Source organism: Mandrillus leucophaeus, unplaced genomic scaffold (assembly GCF_000951045.1).
Source record: "Mandrillus leucophaeus isolate KB7577 unplaced genomic scaffold, Mleu.le_1.0 Scaffold68, whole genome shotgun sequence".
Classification (NCBI taxonomy): Eukaryota; Metazoa; Chordata; class Mammalia; order Primates; family Cercopithecidae; genus Mandrillus; species Mandrillus leucophaeus.
The window spans coordinates 2466278-2485399 of record NW_012107363.1 but is presented as its reverse complement, the minus strand read 5'-3'; the positions used below and the strand labels follow the sequence as shown (position 1 = coordinate 2485399).

At 54.7% G+C, this 19122-nt stretch overlaps 1 protein-coding gene across 1 annotated transcript in view; it reads right to left on the bottom strand.

The window, feature by feature from the left end:
• Nucleotides 1-19122, bottom strand: part of SORCS2 (sortilin-related VPS10 domain containing receptor 2) — a 408600-nt gene that overhangs the window by 37103 nt on the left and 352375 nt on the right. Inside the window, exons 13-14 of the mRNA XM_012002189.1 lie at nt 12709-12811; nt 5376-5452 (exon numbers count right to left, since the gene is read on the bottom strand). Coding sequence (XP_011857579.1) covers nt 5376-5452; nt 12709-12811 — 180 coding nt within the window. The remainder of the gene's footprint in view (nt 1-5375; nt 5453-12708; nt 12812-19122) is intronic.

The window sequence follows — 19122 nt, the reverse complement described above, 5'->3', positions numbered from 1 at the left end:
GCTGTGAGCCTTCTGTACCCCACAGAGCTCAGCTCAGACCTTGGTGCCCAGGGAGTGTGTGTGGAATGAATAAGTGAACCAGTGAATGAATGACCGACCACCAGATCCCCAAGGGACAAAAGGCTGAGTGGCCTGGACAGGGCTCACCAGGGAGGGGATACCGGAGGTGGCCTTGCTTATTGGCAGACAGCCTCAGGGTGGGGTCCCATTGTATACATGAGGACGCTGAGGCTCTGAGGGGTGGAGAGTATGCCAAGCCCTCACAGCTGGAAGGTGGCAGAGTGGGGAATGGCTCCAAAGTCACACCAGGACACATGGGGCCTGCCCCGAATCTCCAGTGAACATGCACGTGTGGGCGGCCAGAACATGTCTCAACATGCCCAGCAAGGGCACTGCCATCTCCGCCACATTGCTCTCGCCCCATACCGCCCCCCCTCGAAGGAGGCCCCCTTCGCCCTCCCACCCTCACCCATCTGTCTCCCAGGCCTGTGGCCCACAGCAGGACACAGGGAAGCCCAGGAGGGGACAGAGGACAGCCATCCCAGGCAGCTCCCACTAAGGCCAGCACGCTCATCCATCTCAGTGTGCTCAGGGTCTTGGCGAGCCCTTGGGGACTATGAACATGTCCACCTGAGCCAGGCTCCTGGGCCACCCAGGAAGGTGCAGCTGTGCAGAGCTTCCAGGGACACGTATGCAGCAACCTCGTGCCATGTGGGGCGGGATAAGTAAGGAGGCTTGGCTGACCCGTTCCTAGCAGGTGCGGAGCCTAACAGGGCCGTGTGTGCACTGTCCCCAGGGGGGCTGAGCTGGGGACACCCCAGGCTCCAGGGGGACATTCAAGGGCAGCTGGAGAACAATCATGGGGACGCTGGAAAGAGAAGCATCTGCCTCCATCTTTGCTCTGCCCCTCCATGTGGAGTCTCCCTTGGAGTTTGAACACTGGGTTTTCCAGGAGCCAGCAGAAGGCCCTGGGGAGGACACGGACTGAGGCCCCACATCACAGGAACATGAACCCCAGCAGACCTGGGTGGGGGCCGGCAGACCACACCCTTGGCCCTGGTGTCCAGCAGGTCTCCTGACCCCCATGCTCCTCAATCCCACCAGAACTTTCCAATGCTTCCGTGACCCTTAGAGTCAAGCCCAAATCCTACCATGGCCTCAGGGCCCCAAAGGAGGGGCCCCTGCCCACATTGCTTCCTTTCCCTGAACACACCCAGGCCCTCGGCACATGCCGTTACCCTCCCTGCAAAGCCCTTCCCCAGGCGTTTCCTCCTGGTTATCACAATCTGCTGGCATTTCCCACCACTCCTAGGAATTCTCCAGGAAGCACTTTTGCCTTGGATAAAGAAGAGAGGCTCCTTACGAAAAATGATGGAGGGCGAGCAGCTGTGTCCCAAAACCTGCCCTCGCTCTTCCCGTCTCCCTCCCTCCCTCTTCTCTCCCCTCCCTTCCTCCCTCCCTCCTCTCTCTTGTTTTTTCTCTCTCCCTTCCCCCTTCTCTCCCTCTTCCCCTCTCCCTCCCCTCCTCCTTTCTCCTTCCTGTTTAGAGTCGGGGTCTGTCAGGTGAGGCCAAATGACACAGAAGGGTGGCGCCTCCAGGACCTCCCTGGTGGGGGTGCTGCTGCCCGTCAGGGACTTGCAGGATCCAGGCAGCCACCTTGCGCCCGTGGGGCGTCCTGCACACAGGATCTCACTGAAGAGCAGCCAGGCTGTCAGGTTATTTCCCCACTTTCCAGAGACACTGAGGCTCAGAGACACAGTGACTTGCCTGAGGCCACACAGCTGGTGGCTGCCAGACACCACCCCTGCCCCTTCCACGGGGACTTCCTCTGTGGGCATCTTGCCTCCACACAGGTGGGTACACACTCTCGTGGGTGGTGGGGTCGCAGGCTGGAGTGGGGACTCAGAGTTAACTTGGGGGCTCCCCAGATGTCCCCCAACATTCTGTGCTCCCCCTGGGGTTCACAGCCCTGTCTGCCCGAGGGCGGAGCGGGGGCAGGGGAGTTGCCATGCCCGGATCCTCTGTCCTGACGCTAGCTCAGGAAAGTGCTTGGAGAAGCACACTGCCTATGGCTACATTCATAGAAATTGTTTCCTGGACAAGAGTTGACAGCCTGTAGGTTTTACGGTGTCACAGGCACAGATTTTAGGGGACTAGGAAGAAGAACTTTCCACAATTCTCCTCCCCATTGATCTACCCATCCGACAGACCCATTGGTCTGGGTCCTCTCTGTTGGGGGTGCCAGCATAGATGCAGGCCTGGCCTCTAGGGATTCATAGCCTAGGGAGAGACCCCCAAGGAAGCAGACCGTCCCCACACAGTGACAGTGACTTGCCCACGGGGTACCAGCAACTAGAGAGGGGGCCCTGTCATCTTCACCCTTCAGGCCCTGCCACAGGACGAGGGGCTCAGCCATTGTTTTGTGGACAAATGACATCTTGTTTTAAGGAGAGTCCAGAGTTGAATCAGTGGGTAGCCCAGGGAGGGGTACACAGGGCAAGTGGAGCTTGGGGAAACCTTCAGAGGCACAAGGGCATCACAGGCAGGAAACGGAGGGGCAAAGGCCTGGAGGTCAGGAGGGCAGCTGTGTCCAGGGAGCAGGAAGCATGTGGCTGGGGCGGGAGCCCTGGGGGCACACAGACAGGCCCCAGGACAGATGGGCAGCTTGGAGGCCGGTGTGACACCCAAGGCTTGATCGGGGAGTGACAAGAGCACATGCCCTTTCAGAAGATTCCTTGGTTGCTGGGGGAGATGGACCAGAGGGGCAGGGGCTCGTTAGAGGCTCCCACAATGATTTAGGAGGAAAATGAATCCCCAAGCAACGGGCTCCCCTCCAGGAAGGAGGAAAATCCGAGGAGAAGCGAGGCTCCCTCACCAGGACAGCAATGGAGGTGGCGGAGGCAGGTGGTGGAGACCACGCTGGGTCCTGTGAGGCTGGAGGAGAGGGGCCTTGTGGATGAGCGCACCCGCCATGCCTGAGCATGATTCCCCACCCTTCGAAGGTGTGGCTGCAGCCCCCTTCCCTGGCTCCACCGGGAGCCTAATCGGCTGCTTTGGGGGTCCCCTGAGGGAGATGGGGCTGCTGAACAGCAGGGTGTGGTGCAGTGAAAGGACAGTGGGCTTCTCAGAGCCTGACAGTCCTTGAGTGCAGTTTCCCTTTGGTACCGAGCTGGCCCCCTGAGCTGGTGCGCGCCAGGGCTCTGCACTGGGACACCCGGATGCCTGCCCAGCCACCCTCCTCTCCAAGCATGGGCAGGTAGGTGTTGCTACATCCACCCACAGGGAGACGAACAGAGTGCCTCCCGGCCATCCTGGGAATGACATCTGCTCTCATTAGCTTGGGGCTCTGGGAAAAGGTGGCTCCAGGGTTTTCCAGACTCCACCAGCAGGCTGCAGGGTCTTCAGACGTCCATCGCTGTGGTTTCCTGCGCCCTGAGCAAGCAGCAGGGCCGGGTAGGGAGAGCAGAGTTCCTGTCTCCACTTCACCCTTTCCCTGCCTCCCCCACACACTGGGTTTCAGCCAGGGGCTCTGTAACGTTTTCTGGCTTTAAACAAAACATCCTAGGAAACTCATGTTTTTGAAAGGTGATGTCGATTAAACCAGATGCACTCTGGCATTCCACATTCGTATTCTGAGTTCTCTCTCGATGCATCTCACTGCATCCCTGACAACCTGGGCACGAGAGGAAGCCATGGAGACCACCCTGGGCTCACCACCCTGCCCTCTCTGCCTCTGTCTCACTCTGCCCCTGCCTGGGCATTCTTCCTCCCCAGCCCACCCTAATAAACTAAAAAAAAAAAAATACCCATAGGAGCATCCCTCCCTCCCCTGCCACATGCATGCACAGGCCTGACCCCTTGGGCTCCTGTCCCCCACCGCCAGCCAGGTGAGTCCCTCTCCTTCCCTGCACCCCGCTGTCCTTCGGGAGGCACCAAGCACAGACCTGGCCAGGCCTCAGCTCAGCACTTTCCTAGATGCTCTCCCATTTAATTCTGATATTCCCAAGTTTGAAATCTAAGCAAATTGCTCAGCAAAAGTGACGGCTACGACTATCTTGCAATCCGTTTCTATGAAATTAGAAAACCTTCTATTTCACCCTGTCTATTGAATCTCATACGGGGGAACCTTCTCTAACAAATAGACAGACGTGACCTTTAAGAAGCTTCAGACATGTTTCACTAGTTTTAGTGAAATAGAAATATTAAAATACAATAAATCGCCTTTGCCCTTTTGAAAATTCCATGTTTCTTGCATATTTTTAAAAAACGTCAAGGCCCGGGCTGCAGGTGAACTCTGCACTTTGGGATTACCACGCGTGCCCAGAGCACTGCTGTGTGGGAGGGGGGCCGTGGCTGGGGTACTCGGGCATGTAAAACACTGACCTCAAACAGAATGTCTTGTCTGGAAGGAGAGAGTCACATGTAAGTTTGATTGATTTCCCCAGTATGTAAAGCAGACACTGCCACTCCATGAGGTTGGCAGGCCAACTTCAGCCAGAAAGACCATGTTCCGCCTCCCAGAAAGAAACCACCAGTGTACAATGAGGCAGGGCCCCCTCCTGGGGTGGGGAGCTCAGGCTTGGATCCTAGAGCTGCCTGGACCACACAGGACACGTGGCACCGGCTGGCATCCCTCCCTCAGCCTTGCTGTCTCTACACTCTGAGGGCCACCAGCACCATCGCCTCTAGTCTGAATATCTGAGGTCTGTGTAGAGCTGCACAGAGCACAGAAGGACCCTGCCCAGGCCGTCCTGTGCTGGTGGGAGTGGCCGCGTCCTACGTAAGTGTGCACTTCCTCTCCACTCCTCACTTCCTTTCTCTTCTCGGGACCTGGGATAGCCTCCAGACACCCCAACCCAGACTCATGATGACCCCCACAACCTGTTCCTCCCCCCGTATTCTCTTCCACTGCTGTGTCCACAGCCCCTGCCAGAAACCTGGAGTCCCCCGTACTCCCCTCCTGGCCGCTCTCTGGGCTCCCGAAAGAGCCCAAGTCAAGCCTCAGAAGCGCCATGTGGCTTCCTGGCCGGGACTTCCTCCCTGTTCTGTTCCCTGGCATTTATCCCCATTTCTCAGATGTTCGCAGTGACATGTCCAACTGTGTGGAGACATTTCTCGCATCTGTCACTCCCCATCAGTGACCATGGGAAGAGCAGCTGGGTGGTCTGAGCCATCTGCCTGGACTTGCTTTTCAAATGCAGCAGATGCACATCTGCTAACGTGAGCCCTGGCTCCAGCCACTTGGGCTGCAAGATGGGAGACATGGCTCAGAGCTTCTCCCACGGAGCCTCTGGAATGGATGGGATGACAGAAGTGTCTACGGAGGGTCCCGGCTGGACGGGGTGGGGGTGCCGGGCACCTCCCGGCCAGCTTACCTGCCGCCAGGTGTGACCGCAGTCTGACGTGATGTACATTTCTTCTTTATATTCCACCAGCTGTGAGCCCAGGTTACCTGGTCCAAAAGAAAAGGGGCAGCACCACCCTTAGGATTGTCCAGCTTTTCCCTCTTTAACAAGTCTGAGCCTGGAAAAATCCTCAAGCAACAGTGGCCTGTGCCCTGGGTCTCCATCTCCCACACAGACCTGCTGTGGCTGCTGGGCTGGGGCTCTGGGTCTAGTTCTCCGCAGTGAAGGGTCAGCCCTGCCCAAAGACAGCCACATGAGGGGACTCCAGCAGGGGCCCAGGGCAGGCAGAGCTCGGGCACCTCAGGGAATCCACTGGTGTGGTCCACAAATAAGAAGCATGGAGTGTGGTTAGGGACGGGTTGGAGAGGACGTGGGCCAGGTGGGCCAGTGTGGGCTCACGGGCAGCCCCTGTGGGGTTTGAAAGCAGGGCAGGACATAGCCGACTTTGTGTTTAGAGACAGCTCCTAGGGACTGGGTGCAGGGGAGCCAGAGGCAGGAGAGAAGGCAGATGGGCACACAGCAGGGTCTTACTAGCTGCTGGGTGGATATTTGGGAGGAAGGTGAGGTGGGCACCAAACCAACTGGGGGCACAGAATGTGGTTTGGGTTTACTGGAGCCACAGCACTGGGCTGATTGGGTCCATCTCCAGCCTTGATGTCCACTCAGAGGGGCTCAGACTTAATGCTGTGGGCAGCGTCAGAATGGGAAGAACTCATGCCCAGCATCCAAGCCAATCTCATGTTACAGATGAGGAAGGTGAACCCACATGAGGCTCCTATAGAAAGAACAATGGCCATGCATAACAGCACGAGCACCAGGAAAATCGTAGCAGCCTCTGGTGCTGCGTCCGGCCCACCCCAAACAGCATCCTGAAATGGTTCGAACAAACGGATTTCTGATGAGACAGATTTGGGGCTCCCACTGCACCCCATGGCTGTCGCAGAGAGAGGGGTCCAAATCTCCAGGATGATGGGGACCCTGATGATGGCATTGAAGCTGTTCTGGGGCCCCAGAACAGCTGGGTGACTTGTATATCACTTGCCCTTTGAAGCTTTATTTAGGTGGCACTTTCAAAAGTAATTTATCCAGGGTCAAGTTTAGAAGTCACTGGAAAATTCCAAAGGGGATGGATTGTCCTCAAATAGATGAATTAAAAGTGAGTTCTAAGAGTGGCAGGGTGTTTGTGTGCCTGTCTTCTCTGTTGAAATTCATTTACCTACCTACTCGTAAATCCACCCATCTACCGACTCATCCACCCACCTATTCATCCATCCGTCCACCCATCTGCCCACCCGCCCACCCACCCATCCACCCATCCATCCATCCACCCACCCACTCACCCATCCATCCATCCACCAACCCATCCATCTAACCATCCACCCATCCACTCATCCATCCATCTATTCATCCTCCCATCCATCTTTTATTAATCTATTATCCATCCAGTTGATCATCCCTCCATCCACCTATTCTCTCAGCTCCACCACTCACTCTCTCCTGCATGTATTCAATGGCGTTTGCTAAGTGTCTACTCCCTGCTCAGTCCTGTGCTGAGCTCTGGGGAGCCTGAGCTGAATGAGCTGTGGCCCTGCTCCCCGAGGGCTCTGAATCTAGCAGACGAGGGCAGCTGCGCAGGTGCACACAGAGCCAGGACAGTGGACCCATGAGGAGAGCCTCAAGGAGAGACTCAGGCAGGAAAGAGCCTCCAAGTGGAGCCTGGAGACCTGAACATGGTTGGCCCAGGGAAAGGGGACCGGGTGTCCAAGGAAGAGGGAGCAGCCTGGGAAGAAACACGGACCTGGGCAGGTGCAAGACAGATAGGATGGAGGAGGCAGAGGGGTAGGTGTGGAATCTGGGTACCGCTGGACCTGTCCCTTCTGTGCAGTGTGGTGTCTGGCAAACAAAAAGTGCTGAGCAATGGCTACTGAATGAATGAAGTGAGTGAGGTGAATGAATGAACAGAACAAGCAGCAGGGAGGAGAGAAAGAAGGGGTGCCTTTTATCTTTCTGCTATCGCAGACACCAGCAGCTGCTCCGGGACACACACATCACAGGCAGAGCCGGGCCAGGAGTGTTGCTGTGTCAGCACACTGCGCGGGCCAATTTGCAGTTTGTAATTTCAACCGTGCACACGTCTGTCTTTTAAGAAATGCTATCTGTTTTCCTTGCTCTGTCTACCAAAGCTGTCAGGCTGCTAGTCACCTAACAGTCTCGGGGGAAAGAAGGAGGGATTCACGGAACACATTGCAGGCTGTCAGAGTGGAAGGGCCTATGGAAAGCTGAGGCTGACACCCTGATTTTGTGGATGGGAAACTGAGGTCCAGGGTGGTGGGAGGTGATGAGGGGAGAAGCTTCCCTGCTGCCTCCCTGCCTGGGTGTTCTGGTGTCTCCTCGGGCCTCCTCTCCCCAGGCCCAGGACCCCTGCCCTTCCTCGGCGCTAGCAGAGTCTGGTAGGAGTTAGTGCTCACTGAATGAAGGCATGCTTCCTCTCCATCCTTCCTCTGCCCCTGCAGCCAGAAAATAGCAAGGCCACACACCAAAATCTACCCCCACCCACACTTCACCAAGGAGGACTGTAGGGCAGTGCAAGAGAGAGGGAGCACCGACGATCACCGAGACACAGCTGGGGCCCAAGTGAGTGGGCTGCCCCGTGGTCCTCCAGTTTCTGCTGATGCGCCCACCTCCAGAAGGGTCTGGTAAGCATCCACAGGGCTGGTGGGGCTCAGGTCAGCTCCCGACCCCACCCAGGCCCCTCAACCAGGCCAAGGGCTTCTCGCCCTCACATCTAGACACGTCCTGACATTGATGGGCCCTTGACTGGCCAAGTCGCCAAAAAAGCGACTGCACTGGGGAGGGCTGCGCCTGCAAATGGCTCTGAGACTCAGTTCCCTGAGCCAAGCCAGCAGCACAGAGCAGGCTGTGGGGCTCCCAGCTCCCAAACAGCCCCCTCAAGGTTTTCTTAGCTAAATGCTACCATCACCTCTGCCAGGGCTAGGGACGGAGAAGTGTTCATCGGCCTCTGCTCTGTGTCGGGTCCTGAGGACGTCTGGATGATCAGCTGGGATATAGACCAGTGACCAGGATGGGGCAAAGGGCAGTACAGGGAGCGGACTCCATAACCACCTGGGGCACCCATGGTATCTGAGGAGCAGGTGGGGGTTGGCACCCACTCTGCACTCTTTGGCTTTCTGGGGGAGGCACATGAGCTGGAGCAGGAACCCAGGGACCTGCCCGAGGCATGGAGAGTAGCCTCGGTGATGGGGGTGGTAGGAAGCAGCTGGTCACAGACCGTGCAGGGTCCAGGAACACTGGCTTGCTGGGAGCCCCGAAGGTGTGGAGCAGGAAGCATTGATCTCATAGGGTATAACTCAGCGTGAGGATTCCTATCCTAGTCTATTGAAAGGAAGAAAGGATGAAGATGAGGAAGAAAGGGTGAAGATGAGGAAGAAAGGGTGAAGATGAGGAAGAAAGGGTGAAGATGAGGAAGAACGGATGAAGATGACGTATCCTTCAGATGCCACTCAGTCCACCACAGGAGCACTCGGAAGGGAGCCAGCCCTTCAGTCCTGCTACATGCCCAGTCGGGAAGAACCCGCCACCAGCACCCTCAGCCACAGCTGGGTTGATTTCTGGGCTCAACATGGCTGATTCTCTACCGGGGGGGTTAGAAGTCAAGTTTCTGTCTTTGCTTCTCAAATCCATCCCCTTCTATTAATAGTTGGAGCCACGGCCCCACTTTCTGGGTCCCTCTGCAGTCTGATCTCTGTAGGCTGGACCTAAGGATGGTCCCCAGAGACTAGAATGCATCTCCTCGAGCTTGAGACCCCAGCACGGCACTCCCCCACCTCCACCCTGCACACGCGGTGCCCTCTGCCTCAAGCATCCTCCTCCCTGTGGGTCGGCTTGGCAGATGCCCATTTGTCCAGCAGGCTCGATCCAAACCCCAGGGCAGAATTGAGTGCCCATACCCTACGTCCCTCTGGACCATCTTGTAGGAACTTGGCATCAGGATGCATCTGGCCCTGTGATCATCATCCCTTTGCTCCTCTGCTCACCCCTGAGTGACTGAGTCTTAACTCCCTCATTTCCAGCATCCAGTGCAGTGCCTGGCATGCGGGCGGGAGTGTCCAGCGTCCCCTTGGATGAGAGGACAGCCTGGCAGAGCACAACTGCCTTGAAGGTTTCCTGTCTTACCCTGTTTCATTCTTACAGTGGAGATTTTGTCGTCTCATTTTGCAGATGAGGAAACAGGCTCAGAGAAGTGCAGTGAAATCTGAGTCCTACAGCTGGCAGGTGTAGAGCCTGGGGCTTATCCCTCTTATCTGCCTGGCTCGGGGATGGAATTCAGGAATGAATGACGGGGTGGGCAGGGGAGCGACCCTATGGAAACAGGTAGCCATCATCCCCAGCCGCCTCCAGCAGTACAGCCACATGGCCTCGGGACCTGTGCCAGGGCAGGCGGCCATGTCGGGCCAGCAGATGTGCAGCCAGCCCACGTGCCTTTTCCTCCTGCTCTCAGCAGATGCTCAGGGCTGGAGAGGAGGATGGAAACAATGGACACATCAATTGACCCACATTGCACAGCTGGCTCCATCTTCCAGGAAAGCCCTGCCCAAGACTGAACAGAAGTGGAATAAAATAGAAGTGTAGCCTCCTGCCCTCGTAGGGACAGTGTGGAGGGGGGGGCAGGCAGGGAGGGAGGAAGGCTGTGACTGGCTGTGACTGACACCCCCACAGAGTGAGGGGAGCTGCTCTCAGTGCTCTGTGTGACTCCTGCACAATTCAGGGACGCACTGAGAGATGGTGGGGGACCGGGATGCTCTTTCTGGGCTCTCAGGGCCTTTGAGCGGTGGAAACATTGGAAATTATGCCTTTTGTATTTTGGTCAAGAATTTGGGGTTTCAGCCAATCAAGATAGTGCATTTTAAATACCCTGTCACTGAGAAGCCCAGGAAACCAAGTCCACAGGACTGGGGGCATCTAACGTGGCTGGTGAGTCTGTCTGTGCGTGGAAGCTGATAGGCAGTGAGTGGCTTCACATTGACGCTGACGGGTCGCATTTTCATTGGTCATTGTGGGGGCAGACAGAGGCTGTCCAGATGGGCTGTCACTGCCTAGGACCCCGGGCATATAGAGCACACAGAGGAACTCCAGAAGCTAAAGGGCTTTGTTCACAATCCCCTCTCTTCCCAGCTGCAAAGCCCCACTCTCCCCAGACAGGCCAGGTCTCTGCCGTCAGACCAGCCCTGCAAGTAGGCTTCACCTCCAGCCACTCATTCACTCTGGTCTGGTCCTTTGGGGTCCCCATGTTCCCCCTTCCACCCAGAAGGCCATTCCTGCCATCACAACATGGCCACTCATTCACTTGTCCCGTCACTCACTCATTCACAAACAGCCTTGGAGGGCCCACCCTGAGCCAGGCCCCAGCTCGGTGCTGGGATATGGTGAAGGGTCAGATGTGTCCAGCTCAGAGTCTGGGGTTCACATCCATATGGTCCTTGGCTGTTGGCCACGTGGCCAACCCCTCTGTGTGGTAGATGGTGCTGGGGGAAATGGAGGGAAGGGGTCCTGGGTTCAGGAAGTGTGAGCTGTGGGCCTGTGCCTCTGCTGTCCAGCTTCTGCAGGAGACGCTGCCTCTCTGACTGTCACAGACCCCATGTGCAAAGTCTTGCCCGGCTCTCCCACACACCAGCTGAGTGACCCCAGACAGGTGGCTCTACTTTGTGTTTTGAATGGTTCTTCTAAAGCAAATCAACCTCATTTTATGGTATTATTTGATCAGCATACCAGGATTCTTGGATGTTCCAGTTTAGCGGAAGAGACAGACACAAAAATTATAATTTTGGGTTTTCAAAAAAGGGCTAGTTGTATGCTTGTTTTTCTCCCCCCATTAAACTAGAACTTTTTTCAGGGGCCAATAAATATCAACCATGATACAAATCATCCATCCATTTATCCACCTACCCATCTATCCATTTTTCTATCCATTTGTCATTCATTCATCATCCATCCATCCATTCACCCATCATCTATCACCCATCATCCATCTATCATCCACCCATCCACTCATCCATCCACTCACCCATCCACCTATCCACCACCCATCCACCATCATCCATCCATCATGCATCATCCATCCATTCATCTATCCATCCATCCATTCAGCATCTATCCATCATCCATCATCCACCCACCCACCCACCAACATCCATCCATCATGCATCATCCATCTATCAATTCAGCATCTATCTGTCATCCATCCACCCACTCATCCATCTGTCCCCACACCCATCCACCCACCCATCCACCTATCTACCACCCATCCACCATCATCCATCCATCATGCATCATCCATACATTCATCTATCCATCCATCCATTCAGCAACTATCCATCATGCATCATCCATCCACTCATCCATCCATCCACACACCAATCCACCCATCCATCCACCTACCCACCACCCATCCACCATCATCCATTCATCATGCATCATCCATCCGTTCATCTATCCATCCATCCATTCAGCATCTATCCATCATCCATCATCCATTCACCCACTTGTCCATTCATCCACTCATCCATCTATCCACTCATCCATCCACCCACACACCCATCCATCCACCCATCCACCATCATCCATCCATCATGCATCATCCATCCATCAATTCAGCATCTATCCATCATCCATCATCCATCCACCCATCCAACCATCCACACACCCATCCACCCACTCATCCACCTATCCACCACCCATCCACCATCATCCATCCATCATGCGTCATTCATCCATTCATCTATCCATCCATCAATTCAGGATCTATCCATCATCCATCATCCACCCACCCACTCATCCATCCATCCACTCATCCATCCACCCACCCACCCATCTACCACCCATCTACCACTCATCTACCATCATCCATCCATCCATCATCGATCCATTCACCTATCCATCCTCCATCCATCCATTCACCATCTGTCCATCATCCAGCCAGCCATCATTCATCCAACATCTACCCACCCATCATCTATCACTTCATCTATCCATCCATCCATTGGTCAACTCTTCCATCTGTTCATCTTTCCATTCTGCCGACACATATCATATGCCCACCCTGGGCCATGCACTCACTTCTCAGAATTTGCCATGAGAGCTCAGCTTCCTGGAGATGCAGTGGTACTGCTTCCTAAGGGACATACTATGCCCTCAGGCCCATGACCATCCATTTTGACCCTTGAGATTGGAGGTACTCTTGGGCTGTAATGGCACCTGTCAGCTGCCCGTGATGGAAGCCACCTACCTGCCCCCATGATGAGGCCTGGGGCGGTGTCCTTGGTGTGCACGGTGCCTGATACATAGGGGTTGTCTGCCCAGCGCAGGTGCAGGTGCAGGTGGCAGTCTGGCTGCAAGGAAGAGAAAGGAAGCAATTGTCAACACATGAGTAGGAGCATCCTTAGGAAAACTAGGCCCGATGACAAACCTGCCCCTGTGGCTTTTGGGGAGAGAAGGCTGGGCCAGGAGTGCCTTGGAGGAATGGATAGAGGATGGGAAGAGGGTGTGAGGCTGACCTCTAGGGAAAGGGTGGGAAGGACAAGGGAAGCTTCAGCAGATCCTGTGCTGACAGCCTGGGAGGTGGAAGCGGGCACAAGCGAGGCACCTGGAAGGATCTGTTGGTTCCCTAGTCTAGATTAGGGACCCCCACAGCATCTGGGTATGGTGAGACACCCAGGAGGATTTGTTGGTTCCCTGGTCTAGATTAGGGACTCCCGCAGCCCCTGGGTGTGGTGCCTCTGCTCATGGATGCAGCTGCTGGGGCTTCTCCCACTGAGGGCTCTTGGGCATGGGTCCCGGCAGGTGGGTTCCCCAACATGGCTCCTCTGTGCAGTGCTGGGCTGTGGGATGTGATTCCTGGAGCCTGCATGGCCCAAGCTCATATTCATTCATTCACCTATGCAGAATCTTTATTGGGAGCCTCTTATGTGACCACAGTATCCCTGGCATCAGAGGATGTCACCCCATAAGACTCTCCCACTTTGAGATACAGAGGGGTGGGTTAAGTGTGCAAGAGCCCCAGGGGGCTGGTTCTGGAGACCCCATTTCTCCTGATCTCCCTCTGGCAGCCTGAGATACTGGGTCTCAGACGTCTGGCTGGCCGAGTCCTCCTTGGTGACATAGGTGCACCACCAGAGACCCCACTGACCCGACAGATGCCGAAAGGCTTTGTGGGGGAATGACTCTGGGCTCAGCCTTCCTAATTTCCCCAAGTCAGGGAACTCCACAGGGTAAATTGAGGCAGGGCAGTCCTCAGGCTGGTCACAGAAAGGGCAGGGCTTAGACTCCTCGTACCTCCTCTAAATGGAGGTGTGGCCTTAGGAAAAATGCTTAACTTTCCTGTGCCTTTCTTTCTTCTCTGTGAGATGGGACAATAACCTCTGCTTCACAGGATATTGGATTAATATGGCACACCTCTGGGGTCCAGCCCTTCCCCTGGGCAAGGTACTGCCTAATTGTTTACTTATAAGAATGGTAAACATTGTATTTGCCACCTTACGATTATTTTTTTTCTGTTAAAAATCTCCAGCTTAGAAATATCCTAGAACTAGGTGCCCAGAGATCCAAATTGTAACTTAAGAGGCACCACTAATTTTCTGGGCAGCCTCAGGGCTCAGTTTCCTCATCTGCAAAATGGAGACAGTGACGGTGAGGCCTGCTGACCCGCTCTGCAGGGTTCATTCCAGAATCCCCTCATCATTGCGGTGTCATATCATCTACTAACATCCACGTCAGAGATAACCTCTCTCTTCATTTCATGTTATAATAACACTTTCTTCTGGCCCATGAATTGCTTACGTTTTACACAGGTGACCCTAACTTAAATGTTAAACCGTTCAGGAAATTGGATATTTACTTGGATAAGATGCGACCGGGTGGCGGCTGCAGTCGGCAGATGGGCTTTATTTGTCTTCTCTAGGATTTAACAGATGTACGGGTTGCACTATATGTTGTACGATTCATCCATGAGCAATGCCCGGAGCAGGGAATCTATAGAGCCAGGAATGGACAGGTGATTGCCAGGGGCTGGAGGCTGATGGGGGATAGGGAGGTGACAGCTAAGGATCAGGGGCTTCTTTTTTGGGTGGTAAAAATGTCCTAAAAGGGACAGTGGTGATGGTGGCCCAACTCTGTGAATAGACTAAAAGCCACTGAACTTGCACTCGAAAGGTGAACTATGTGGGATGTGAGATCTCAACAAAGCTGTTAGAAAACAACAAAAAAAAGAAAGGTTGCAAATTCAGCTGAAAGGTGCCCCATGTCCATTGCAGAGGCACATCCTGAAGATGATTGAGGGACTGAGACCATCCCCAGGGGAACCCAGGGAGTCCGAGCTGAAGACCACAGGGCCCTGGGTGGCAGGAGTCTGGGCACTGTGTCACCCTTGGAGAGCCACCTGAGGGTTCCAGAAACACCTGGATCGAATGGCGACAAATAGGCCCCACTGAACATCTGTGAGATGTTAAGACGTTGCCCGCTGCAATAGATTCTTCTGATTTCTTACAATGGAAAAGCAGGTCTGGCACCTTTCAGTCCTACCCTCCTGCCCCCGCAGATAGCTCAGGAAGGAAGACAGAGGCGGCTTGCTGGGGAAGGAGGCCGCTGTGATCTTGGTAGGCAGCGTTTGGCTTCCGCACTGCAGAAGGCAGCTCTAATCAGGAGAAGGAGCTCAGCAGGGGTGTGGTGCGGGAGTCCCCAGCAGCAGTGTGCCTGGCAGAGGCCGCCCTGGCTCTGCCATGCTTTGATATTCTAGGTTTTCTAGAAGACCAGAGCTCATGGGCTGGTCTCCATCAACCTCTCCCATTCCCCTGATGAGCTGTGCACATCTGGTCACTTGCTGCGTGCACAGTGGGCAGAGTTGAATTAGAGGGTGCCGCTTCACAAACCCTAGCTACCTCTCCCCACCCCTCACCACTAGTGGCCTATCGTGGTTGCCTGGCACTCAGGCCAGAGAAGTGGAACCCTCCTCAGGGTTCCCTGTGGGGTGGCCAGTTATGGCCTGCAGGCCACTGGTGAACACAGGCAGCACTATGAACCCCTTTGCATTCACCTTGGGGCCTGCTGATGGCCAAACAGACGTCTCCCCCAGCTCCTGAGGCAGCTGCAGGCACCGTGCTGGTGTCTGACACAATCACTCCCACCCGAGCCTGGGCCACCAGGTGAAAGGAAGGGCAATGCCAGCAGGCCTGGAGGAGCCCGCCCACAGGGCACCGGATGCCCTGCACAGGTGGCAGGCCAGTGTGCATCAGGAGCCCCAGAACTAACCTCGGGTGCATGTCGTCAGAGACGGGGCTTCCTCCGAGGCCACCCAGGACAAGGACAGGAGACCCCCGGGACAGGCTGTGGCCCTGGGAGTCCATGCAGAATGCTGCAGTGTTGACTGAAGTGGGCCTGGGTTCCTGCAGGGCTGGAGGCAGGCCAAGCTGGGGGCTGATGCTGCCCCAGGACTCTCCCTTCTCTGCCTGTTTGGCATATAGGGGCCAGAGGGTGCCCTAAAGAAGTGTCTAGCAAATCATCAAAGACTGCCAGATGGACCAGGACTGGGAGATGCAGCACCAGCCACCTAGATGCCTAGCACTCATCGCAGCCTCATGCCTCAGAAGAGTGACCATGGACTGTGCAGTGAATGAAGTTTTATGCTGAATTCAAGATGCAAACAGATTCAAAACCACCTTCCAATGAAGCTGGATCATCCTAAAACATATCTGATCATGCCACTCCTCTGTTAAAGCCATCCCTGCATTTCCCCATTGAGGGAAGGAGGTATCCCCAGATAGGGCACAGGTCAAGTGGCCTGGGCAAAGATTCGTGACCCAGAGTTAAGAGAAAAACAGAGGGCTGAAAAGTCACGCACATGTGTGATCCCAATGACGACTTGGTAATGTGTGTATGAGTGAAAAGATTGTAAAGAACAAAAATACCCAGTTACTATTTTTCTGGATGGTGTGATTCTGGTTATACCTTATTTCCCTTTTTATAACTTTCTGTATCTTCCAAGAATTCTGCAATAATCAGGCATCACTTTTATGAGCACTAAGTCCTCAGGTACAGTTTGCCCATTCATTGAGAGGCTGTGTGGCTGCAGTAGGGACATAGTCAGGAGGTCCTATGAGTGGCCCAGGAGGTCCTGTGAGTGGCCCAGTTTGTCCTGCCTCTGCACTTTCATCCTTGGAGATGCCATGGCCACACATACAGGATAGCCCAGGCCTTCTGAGCCATGCGGGTGTTTTTTATATATATATATGTATAATTTTTATTTATTTTTTTGAGACGGAATCTCACTCTGTTGCCCAGGCTGGAGTACAATGGCACGATCTTGGCTCACTGGAACCTCCACCTCCCAGGTTCAAGCGATTCTCCTGCCTCAGCCTTCCAAGTAGCTGGGATCACAGGCATGTGACACCATGCCTGGCTAATTTTTGTATTTTTAGTAGAGATGGGGTTTCGCCATGTTGGTCTGGTTGGTCTCAAACTCCCAATCTCAGGTGATCCACCTGCCTCAGCCTCCCAGAATGCTGGGATTCCAGGTGTGAGCCACCGTGCCCAGCCCGTGAGGCTGTAGTTTGATGTCTGTTATGCCCCCGTGGGCTCCGTGCACTTGGCTCTACTTTCCCCCGTGCCCAGTCGGGTTCCCACATGCCTGCCTGGGGCTGCACGCTCACCAGTTTGCTCCTATTTCATTATTTCAAGGCCAAGACATAAATCTCACCGAGGTTATCTCCTCACTGAGCTGCATAATCGCAGACAAGAATCTATTCTTAGCAAAAACTTGCTTTGACAGATTAATATGGCTTAACTTTGCCGATGATGATACAAAAATTAGCCCTTTCACAGCAACTCTGTTCTGGGAAGCATTTTTACAAAGGGCAGGTAATTAATTCTCCACACAGGTCGACAGGTGTTATCAGCAGGAGTGGGGGGCTTAAGCAGAGGCGGACAGCAGGCTTCTGAGAGGTGAGTGTTCCCAAGTCAGAGCTCAAGCCTCAGCTTAGAGCAACGGGCTGCCCTGGGGGCCAGAGTCCCGCCCTGGCTCTAGAGTGAGGGCTGTCTGGGAGGAGGAACTGCTCGCCTCTTAGTACCATGGCCTTCATGGGCCAACACTGGGGCCGGTGGCAGCAGTGGCTCACCATTTTCTAAGCCCTGCTGTGTGCCAGGTGGAATCCCAGGAAGACAGGGAATGTCTTCTGGTTTGTTGGTTGGTGTGTTCTGAGCCTGCAGAACAGTGCCTGGCACATAGCAAGTGTTCACGCAGATTTGCTGAATATAACCCTGTCAAACAGGTACTTTTGTTCTTTCTATTTTATACATGAGGAAGCTGAGGCAGAGAGATGGGTGGTTTCAGGCATCCCTAGTGTGTAGTGTCTAAGAGAGGCTTCTGGGTGACAGTGGGAAACAGAGAAGCAGTATGCCCAGGGAAGGCTCCTCAGTGGAGGGAACATGTGGGCAGGGTTTTCAGGTGTTAGTAGGAGCTTGCTAGATGAGGAAAAGGGAGGGGGCATTCTAGGCCTTGGGGACAGTGTAGAAAGAGGGAGAGCTTGGAAGGGACGAGATTCGCTCTTCCTTGCAGCTTGCTTCATGTCAGGCATAGGCCGGTCTCTGCATTCTTTGATCTCATCCTCACCCCAGTGCCACAGGGATGTTTATCATCTTCCTCCCTTTTCCACAGAGGCTCAGAGTCACTGGTTGATGTAGCCAAGATCACACAGTCAGGGGGCTAAGACAGCAGCTCTGTGCAGCTCCAACACTAGACCCTTCTCCCACCCTGAGTTGCCCAGCACCCAGAAAGGGGCAGGGATGCTGGTGGTGGTGAGCTCCCTGTGGTATGCAAGAAGAGAGGCCCCGGGAGAGGCCAGGTCTCATGGGGGTGTTGGAAGGGGAGTGAGAAGCCTGGTCAGATTCTCTTGGCCCATTCAGCCTCTTCCTCCCTTGCATCCACTGGACCCTGGTAGCTGAGTGCTCACCTTAGCTAGGATCAGGGCTCCTTACAGCTCTATCTTTCCTTCCTCACCAGCATGGGCCTGTGCACCATCTGGATCCCTGGTAGCCACATCACAGTTGGCAAGAGTCCCAGCTACTTTGAGAGATCCCTCTCAACTCTAGGCAACCAAGGACTCAGGCAGTTGACACTTCTATTCATGTAGAAAGGTGTCCCTGGGATAGTGGGCCAGATTTGGGGCTCATGATGTCTGAGTTCTGGCCCAACTCCATCACTTACTGACAGTGTGATGGTACACTGCCTTCCATGGCAAATTAGAAGCAAGTGTCTGCTCTCCAGCCCTCATTCCCCTGGGCAGAGTACACTTCCCAGATCCTTGATGTTGACCAGTAACATTTAGCAGATGTACCAGCAGGCTTGAAATGTACTTGCCTGTTTCTGTTTATCCTCTTGTACTTCTGGTATCACCATGAGAATTAAGCTGATTCCAGGAGAAGGATGCAAGATGTGCAGAGCGGAGACCAGCCTAAATCAGTCAATTCCCTGACATATGAGCAACTCCAGACAAGATCAGCAGAGCCGCCCAGCTGAGCCCAGCCAAGATCAGCAGAACCACTCAGCTGAACCCAGCCAAGGTCAGCAGAGCCGCCCAGCTGAGCCCAGACAAGGTCAGCAGAGCCGCCCAGCTGAGCCCAGACAAGGTCAGCAGAGCCGCCCAGCTGAGCC